The sequence below is a fragment of the Phaseolus vulgaris genome, chromosome 5, assembly GCF_051622355.1.
Source record: "Phaseolus vulgaris cultivar YP4 chromosome 5, ASM5162235v1, whole genome shotgun sequence".
NCBI classification, from domain to species: domain Eukaryota; kingdom Viridiplantae; phylum Streptophyta; class Magnoliopsida; order Fabales; family Fabaceae; genus Phaseolus; species Phaseolus vulgaris.
The window spans coordinates 821,134-830,736 of record NC_143502.1 but is presented as its reverse complement, the minus strand read 5'-3'; the positions used below and the strand labels follow the sequence as shown (position 1 = coordinate 830,736).

The window sequence follows — 9,603 nt, the reverse complement described above, 5'->3', positions numbered from 1 at the left end:
ATTTATTGTTTGTCAACGGGAAAACTATGCATCTATCTTGTAATTTTTTACTAAAATTTATTTTTTATGTATTATTTTTAACATTTCACATGAGTTGTATCAAAGTTATATAATTGATATACAAAATGATAAAATTGTTACATTAGTTTTCAATCCACTTAAGAAGTGACAATACCGTAGTTGGTTTCTAAATTTGATATTATTTCTAGCTTAATTTAAATAAATATAATACACAATGACACCTTTTATATAGAAATTGAACATATTATATTGATTTAGTTTTTTCTTATTAACAAGAATATTGATTTAGTTCATAATCGATATATATGTTACTTTTTTACAATGGTTTGATAAATAAATAAATAAACATATTACAATGTAGATACTACATTGGTTATGGTAAAATTTGATGTGGTATCTATATATTATTTCTTAATTTTACACTAGTACAAGGTTCACAGTGAAAAAGAGAAACATTTATTCTATATTAAGGGTTTTTTAAGGAACAAAAAATGCAAATCAATAAGGTAAGAAAGCAATAAGTTGTTAAACAAAAATTCAAAATAATTAACAACAAAAAAGATAAAGAATCATTTATTCTATAACTATTTGATATGCAAACACAAGAACATCTTATAGTGGCTTTATAAAGCCATCTTCTTAAACCACACAATAACTAAAATTTCTGCAAGCTTATCTCTCATGGCAATATATTCTACTAATTATTTTTCTATTCCAATAAATTTGATCTTGATGCTAGCTAGAAGTGAAGACAAGGAGTTCACATGCACTAGCTTTAATGTCATGTATTTCATTTCATTTATTATGTACAAGAAATTATAAGTTCATTTTTTTTTTCATTTTTTAATATTATAACTAATAGTAACCCTATTAATAGTATAAACTGAAAATCAATTTAACAGCAGCCACTATTTCCACATGTCAATTGGACAGCTTGAGTTTGAAGTTGAGGCATTTTCAGGCATCATCTCTTCCTTGTCCAAGTCTCCCAAATGTTCAACATTGTCATTGTTCTTCACATGAAAGATGTTGTTGTTGTTGTCTGTGTTTGAGTAACTGTTCTCTTTGGGTGCATCTTCCTGGCTAAGCTGTGAAGCAACATACTTGTCAAGAGCTCTCCAATCAGCAACTTGTTCAGTCACATTGTTTCCAAACACTGCATGAAAGTTTTGTTGAGCAGAGTGTTGAACTTGTTGCTGCTGCATGATTGATGATACTGGCTGCTGCATCACATGGTTTTCTTCTGCACCATATTTTCTTTTATCAGTAAGAAAAGATATAATAAATGTAGTCAACTCCTAACAAAAGATATATACATCTCAAAAGAATCTCGACTATCTACTCTGTCACAACTACCTAAAAAATTACTTAAAATTCAAAAACAAATTCCGCTATCCTATTTTTTTTTATCAGCAATAAAGAATTAATAAATATGAACCACTTCAGGTATGATACAATCCTTATACAAAAAGTGTACTTTATTCTTTCCTAACGGCCAAAAACACTTTCAATGGCTAAAAGAGCAACCCTCATGTCAAAACCTCAAAAACCAACAATAGTAATAACCCGCAAAGTACAACATCAAGAAACCAACTTCATACAAACCAAATGGTCCAGACACTAGTTAGAGTAAGAGAACGAAACAACGTGTGATTTGAAAGAAATTCTAGATCAAACTTTTACTTGAACCAGTGCGAACAATTCTCACTCATCAGCCACCTTTAAATGACTTAAAATTCAAAGATCAAACTCCGCTATTCTATCAACAACTATTAATTGAGTACATACATACCACGATATGGTGTGATTGAGTTGGAGGCAGTTTGAAGCAATTTTTGGTTCTCCAATGGAAGGTGGAGAGGCAAATGGTATGGCAAATCTAGCTCTTTCTTGCATGGATATGGGAAGTGGTAGGGCAAATTAGGTTGAGAGGTTTGCTTTGGTGAATCCATGTCTTGCATGAAAGAGACTTGCTCATCATACCAACAGGGAGAATCATGCTCACTCAGTTTACGCATGGTTGGTAGTCTCTTTTTGAATACTCTACACACAACCCATCCTTCTTCCTGCTACAAACCATCACACTTCTTTTTCTCAATTCAATGATTAATCTATTGGTTAGTTCAAAAGGCATTCATTTTAGAAGGTAAACCAGGAAAAGTTATGGCTTAAGAGTGACAAAAGCTAATACAATATCAGAATAATTACACAGTTCCAAAATCCACAAACTTAAGTGCTTTTCAAAATGTGATTTGAAACCAATAAGTGACATTAAAGATACTTTTTTCTTCTTGAATTTTTTAAAGTTTATGAATAGTTTTGGATATAAATTTAGAAAAGTTTTTGAGTCTGTTATAAGAAAAAAAAACTATATTTTCAGTAAAGAAACTCTTAAAAGCACTTCTACTTTGTATCAGCAAAGAATGAAACTCTTAAAAGCACTTCTACTTTGTATAAGCAAAGAATGAAACTCTTAAAAGCACTTCTACTTTGTATCAGCAAAGAATGAAACTCTTAAAAGCACTTTCTACTTTGTATCAGCAAAGAATGAAATTCTTAAAAGCACTTCTACTTTGTATCAGCAAAGAATGAAACTCCTAAAAGCACTTCTACTTTGTATCTAATCACACCCCATATATTTATCATAAATTTTCTGTACATGTATTCCAATTAAAGAAATCTTATAAAAGAAATAAGCATGACATACAGACATCATACATAAAACACTCAACATGCTTTCTAGTGCCATCAAGTGCAATACTTTTGTCTGATACATGCACCAACTACATATATAAAAATAAACTGAAGAATAATGAAAAAATGTAATGAATAATTAAGTTTTATTGAACAAAAATAAATCATGAACCTAGCTTCTTTCTCTTTAGTTTAGTTTTTTCAAAAGCATATATATATTATCAGCAAAAAAAATTAAACATTTTAAGGATTATCCAACCTATACACAAAACAATTTAAAAGTAATTCTCAAACATAAATATATACAAGAGCTAAAACCTATATCTCCAAGAAAAAGCATCTAATCAACTTTGGAATAGGATTGTAAAATGATTCTACTGTTAAAAATTATACTTATGCCGTTTTTTAGAATCATCTATAGCTAAAAATGTAAACTTGAATTAGGAAAATCACAGAGACTGAATTAGGAGGTGTGAACTGTCATTTTTCCTATCACAGACCTTTTGGATTTGCTGGTTTATAAACTAAAAAAATAATGTTAACACTTTTTTTATACAGGTTGGAAGATCCCTTAAATACTATTTCTATATATTTATTATTTTTTACTGATAAAAAAAATCTAAAGAACTTGCCTGTGGTGTGCCATTTTCATCTGTTTCAAGTCGATATTCGTGCATGATCCAATCTGATTTTTGTCCATTGGGGGCTCGACCTTTGTAAAAGACTAGGGTTTTCCTCATCCCTATCAACTCATGCTTTGAATAGATTGCTTTGTCTCTTCCAGTTGCTTTCCAAAACCCTGCTGCTGTTGCTCTATTTGTGCGAGTTCCTGTTGGATACTTCTTATCTTTATGGCTAAAGAAGTACCATTCATTTTGCTCTTCTGTTCCTATTCTGCAGAGCTCTGAAACCAAAATATCAACATTACAATCTCTTTTTTTCTTAATTCTACACACTAATTTCACTACCTTGAAGATCCCATGGCTCAATTTTATAGAGGTCAACATCTTTTATGACATCTAGGTCAATCCTTCTTGAGGTGATTTTCTTCCTGAGATAGTAGTCAACAAGTTCCTCATCAGTGGGGTGGAACCTAAAACCGGGGGGAACATGAGAAAAATTATTCATATTCTCCCTCTCTCTTCTCTTTTCAGCCCTGCATTTATAGAGTACATACACTTATAAGAGACCATTTTCTTCTGTGTTTTCTTGCTATGCCAAATTTATGAGTGATATAGTTGGAAATGTGTGTGTATGTGTGTAATTTAATCAGCCATAAGATACATAACAATCCTGCAGCAACATGCTGCAGAAGTAGGTGGGAAAATAGGGAGAAAAAACTAAGCAAAAGCTGTGATTTAATCAAGTATGTATATGCTTGGCTTTCAATCCACATTTACATGTTGGTTGTACATGATAGCATAGAGTCTTGCCGATAAAAAAGAAACCATAAAAACAATAGAATAATTGGCATTATATGTTTCTGAAAGCTAACACAATTGATCTTGAAGATAGTGTTCTACAATCTTTAAGCATTGTGTTGATCTTGGTAAATAAATGGAGCAAGCAAAGGGTAAGAAATGCATGCAAAAGTTATAAAACCTCTTCATCAGCTATTCTCAACTGACAAAGAGAAAGAGGTTTTCTTGCATTATATTAAATGTAGTAGTAACACTTTTCAATATTTTAGAGAAAGTTTTATGCCACTAAATTTAGAATTTATTATTTAGAATTTAAATAAATGATAGTTAAAACATTTGACTAATTAAATATTAATTTAAAAATTATTTATTAATAATAGAAATTAATAATTTCTTTAATTTATAAAATATATATAATTTAGTTAATATAAAAATTAATTATTTTTTCATCTAAAATTAGTTTTTATTTAATAATTTTCTTGTAGTTTATACAAATAGTTCACTTTCTCTTATTAATTTCTCTACTTGATCTTTGTTTAATGATGGTTTCTTTCTAATCAGTTCCATAATTAGAAGTTAGAACCAGTTAAATCGTCACCAAACATTTGAACATAAAATCATACTTTATAAAATGATGCGATGAGCTTCTGTTTGAAGGGAATTATTACAAATTTTATGCAGATCTACACTCTGCCAGCTGCTTAGTGACAGATAAACTGAATGTTGAACATTAGGGTTTATTCCTTAGCCCATTATTCCCCAAATTCTGGAAGCATGCAGAACATAATTTTTAAACCTAATTCACCATGAATGACGCCACAAAATAATATATATGTTTCTGACATAAGTGTTTTATTTCTCACTCCTACATTCTTTTGAGGAATTATTTATAAACAATTTTTACATGCATCATAAAATAAATTATAAGCGAATCAGATGTATACTATTAATTCAAACAAAACAAATGACACACATATATACATACACATATATAGTGTTCCTTTCTTATTTTTCTTTTGAAGTTTTTATGTAGAAAATAGAAAAAAAAAATATAATAATTTTTTATTCTAATTGTAAATTTATAAATGCAAAATGAAGTGAAAGATTGGGTGGAATGTAAGATAAAATTAATTCGTATTTAAAACTTCCGAAAATCCTAAATATTAGTAAAAATTGTTAAAGATAACTAATCTTAAATATTTCAAGATTTCCTTAGCATCAAATGAAAGTATTTCTTCAGATTTCTTGTATGCAATTGCAATCTAGCTAGCTAGCTAGTTATGCAAAAAATTAGCCAAAAAAATTAAAAGTAGGGTTATGAAACACAGATGAGGAACACCATTATTTGTAATCAGAGATGTCTCAGAGTCAGAATAATTAACACAAAAGAGAAGAAACAGAAAAATAGAATGATTGTTGGGTCTACAAAAAAAACTCCCTAGAATTCACACTGAGACTAGGGAATAGCACTTTTCTCCATGTCAGTATTTAATAAAGAATGTGAAAATGTTGGAACTGATCGAGTTGAACAAAATCGTGTGATCCAAATTTGATTCTTGTTATAGAAACATAGATATAAATAGATGTAGAAAAAGCATGGATGGCCATGATTGTTATGCATGTGATGCTTACATAGTCAGCAGACATGCGTCTATAGACATGCACGATCCACTGCACAATAAGAGAACACACAAGTGATTGTCACTCATTGTGATTCCCACTAGTTCATAATAATCTATGCTCCCGAAGGATAAAAAGTTCATCAACCCTCTTACAATTCCTAACAATGTATAATCAAGCACAAACAAAATGGAGATTCAAAACGCAAAAATGAATTAATCACAGTCTTTTCTTTACCAAAAGTTTTATGCAAAAGTTTGCACCACCATCATATAAACATGCAAGTATGTGCATATCAATAAAGCAATATGCATGAAGAGGTTAAGAGAAAATAGAAATCAGAAAAAGTGTGATGATACTGTTTGGAAGAGTTAGATCACTTTTTCTATAAGGTTTGGTTATCCCTGAAGTGCTTAAAAAAAGAGTGTGATGAGAGAGATCTTATAGATCGAGCAACAGAAGAAAATATTTACCTTGATTTGTCTCTTGGAAGCCACAGATCAAGTGGTGCAGCACCAAAGATGAAAACTGTGTGAATCTTTTGATGTCTCAGAAAAATGAATTGGCCTTTCACACTGCAGATATGATGCAAGTTATAACAAAACTGGTTATGTGTATATACATATGATATCTCTCTTTCAACAACACTTGACCAAAGAAGACATGGATTTTGACTGGGAGAAGAAATTTGAGAGAAAGAAGAGATTGAAAAGCAAAAAAGGGTGAGAAAGAAAGAGGCAAAAGAAGGATGAGGGTGAAGAGGTGGAAGTAGAAAAGGGTGAAGCAAGTGTATATATGTTGGATGATTGGATGAATCTGTTTGTTTTCTCTTAAAGAATAGGGTGTGTGAGATCAGAGAGATCTCATTATCAGAGAGAGCTGAATTGGTGGGAAAGGTTTGGGAGGAAAAATGGCAGAAGAAGAAGAGAAGAGAAGAGAAGAAAGGAAAGGAAATGAGTCTATATGCTGCCACCTCTACCCGCAACCGATAGAGACACAACCAATTAACAAAGAGTGAAGAATGCAACAAAGGAAAACTCTCTCAAAAGCCTTTCTTTCTGTCTTTTTATTATGTAGCTGCACCAACAAGTTTCACTGTTTCTCAATATGTGAGGCCAAGTGCAAAAGGTGAAGGAAAAGAAGAACTAATGCCTCAGACCAAACACCAAAGATTAGAAAATTCAATTCCTATAAACATTTTATATCTTTTTTTTTATCACTAAGAAAATATATAATAAATGTATAATAAATGTAGCGCGCTGTAAACTCTCTTACAAAGCAAAAGAGACATATATTTTAAGAAAATTTCGACTGTTTACTCTACTACAACTAGTTAAAAAACGATTTAAAATTCAAAGATTAACCATGTCACCTTATCTGCAACTATTAATTGAATACATATATACCAGAGATTTTAGGCACCAATCAGAGAATGAGAAACTCGCTGAAGATACTTTTACGATATTCAAAACCAAACCTTAACATATACCAAAGAAAAGACTTCAGAATAATTTACCATTCCTTCGTTGAATTATACCTTAATTTGTAGATGATGGTATATAAGTATATTTATATAATAAACCATTCACTAGCAATTATTATTTTCCCAATCTTTCTTTTTCTATTACATCAGATCACATTTTGTATTTGCGCTTTTTTTTTTAATTTTTTAGTAAGAATTTAGTGTTTCCATTTTTTTGTACAGAAAAGAAAACTTGTGCTACAGATATGAAACCTTATTTAATAAACTTCACTGATCTCAATTTTATAGTTCAAATAAATCTTACACCATAATAGATAATGTGGTTGTAAGCATTATTCCTACTCTCCCATTAAGATTTAAGTTTTATCTTGTTAATTCATACATTAACCTTTAAGTTTAATCTTGTACTTATATCAGTTAAGTGAAACTATAATTTTAATAAAAAAAATATAAAAAAAAAACAATGTATTTTTATTTCCTCCTTTTACATTCACCTTACACACCCATCTACTTTATTTTCCTCATTTGTAGTAATCAATAAAGATAGATAAAACATAAAGAGAATGAAAACATATATATAAAAAGTAATGAAATGAAACAAAAAGAAATAAAATGTATAAGTATTTACAGTTTGGAGTTAATCAATAATCTCATTTATTACACCTCAACTTTATTTATATATATATATATAAACATTATTAATTTCTGTAAAGTATATATTATTCTCCTTATTAAGATTTAAGTTTATCTTCAATAATCCATACCAATACTTAATCTTGATATTTATGACAAGTCATTGAAAAAAAACTATGATTTTAATTATAAAAAATAATACCATAAACACTTATATTAAAAATTGGACTTTAAGTCTATTTTAACCTTATCAAACTGATTTATAAGATGAGATTAACATCTATTTATATACTATGAAATGTTCTATTGGTCAATTTATAAGTGGTCCGATAGTGACTCGATAACGGATGATAGAATAAGTCTAACAAATTTTATTAGGATAAAACGAAATGAACTTTAAGCATAACTCAACTTTACAAAACCAACTTATAAAATAAAGTTTGCACCGAGTTATATACTATAAAATATTCTTATCATTAGTTAATGTGAAATCTCGAAGCACTTAAGAAAATAGGATATTATAAATTTTATTATTTTTATTATGTAGATTTTCTTTTAACACTTATTACATTACTTCTTTCCTATATATTTCTATCTCCTATGGTCCATATTCCATGTGGCATATTCCATGTGGAATGAAAGAAAAAAAAAACATTTTAATTTGCTTGTCACAAGTGTTGACGTAATGGAACAGCTTCCACACTCAGAGAGAAAAAAAAAAGGTCATTAATTCTGTGAGAAATGAGGCATGGTGGCCCCTCCTAGGCTCCCAGTGTGTTCCTAGACCCTACCATTTCCACAATCTTGTTCAATTCTGAACTGTGATGACATTGTTGTGATGATGATACTGAGAATGAGTGACTCTGAATCTCATGGATGCTGTGTTCAGATAACTCATTCTCATCATTCTGTTCATGTCTCTTTCTAATTAATTCTGCATAAGTGATGGTTGTTCGACATATAATTAGGTTAATCATACAACATTTGCACACCATATACCTAATTTCAAGGTGGTTCCTAGGAACAATTACAATGGTGCTACCTATAATCATTATTTTCTAAAAGCCAAAATCTTAAACCCATAATAATTGTTAACTTGTAGTGAGACAAAAGTAATAGATGCAATACTCTAAAGTTAGTAATTAAGTGTACTCATACTTTCAAATTGTAGCTGAGTACGTAATCAATATGTAATGTAACTCATAATTCTTCTTATATATATTTCAATTTTACAACACAAATATTATGTTTGAAGGGTATGTGATTTTTTTTATCAATAATAAACAATATATACATATTTAGAGGTGATCTAACCCATATACAAAAAAATCAAGACAACCTAACAACACAGTACCTTCCAAACAACTACCTAAATGAATCCTGCCAAAAACAAACTAAAGCGAAAAAAGACAGATCAAAGTATCAAGATACCAAACAGAAAAAAAAAAAAAACAAGCATAGGAGAATTTAGAATGCAATAACTTCTCATATTACTAGAAAATTATTAAACTAAAATTAATTTTAGAAATAAAAAATTAGTTATTATATTAACTAAATTAAATATTATTTTAAAAATTAAAAAAATATTGATATCTAAACTAGTTTTCAATTTTCTAAATTAATTTTTAAATTAGTATTTAATTAAACACTAAGTTTTAGCTATTAATTAATTTATATTTTAAAAAATAAATAAATAAAGAAACCAGTTTTCATATTCTTAAGGAAAAAAGA

At 29.3% G+C, this 9,603-nt stretch overlaps 1 protein-coding gene across 3 annotated transcripts; it reads right to left on the bottom strand.

The window, feature by feature from the left end:
* Positions 1 to 584: 584 nt before the first annotated feature.
* Positions 585 to 6,873, bottom strand: LOC137834634 (NAC domain-containing protein 7). 3 transcript variants are annotated; one of them, XM_090302795.1, is made up of 6 exons: positions 6,230 to 6,805; positions 5,769 to 5,807; positions 3,684 to 3,871; positions 3,348 to 3,619; positions 1,814 to 2,090; positions 585 to 1,264 (listed from the first exon to the last, which is right to left on the bottom strand). In XM_090302795.1, the coding sequence occupies exons 2-6, from the start codon at positions 5,795 to 5,797 to the stop codon at positions 930 to 932; spliced, it is 1,101 nt and encodes a 366-aa protein (XP_090158921.1). In that variant the 5' UTR covers positions 5,798 to 5,807; positions 6,230 to 6,805; the 3' UTR covers positions 585 to 929. The 3 variants fall into 3 exon arrangements, with proteins under 3 accessions (XP_090158921.1, XP_090158922.1, XP_090158923.1); XM_090302796.1 differs by having other exon boundaries at positions 1,814 to 2,083; positions 3,344 to 3,619; positions 6,230 to 6,803; XM_090302797.1 differs by lacking the exon at positions 5,769 to 5,807 and having other exon boundaries at positions 6,230 to 6,873.
* Positions 6,874 to 9,603: the final 2,730 nt, after the last annotated feature.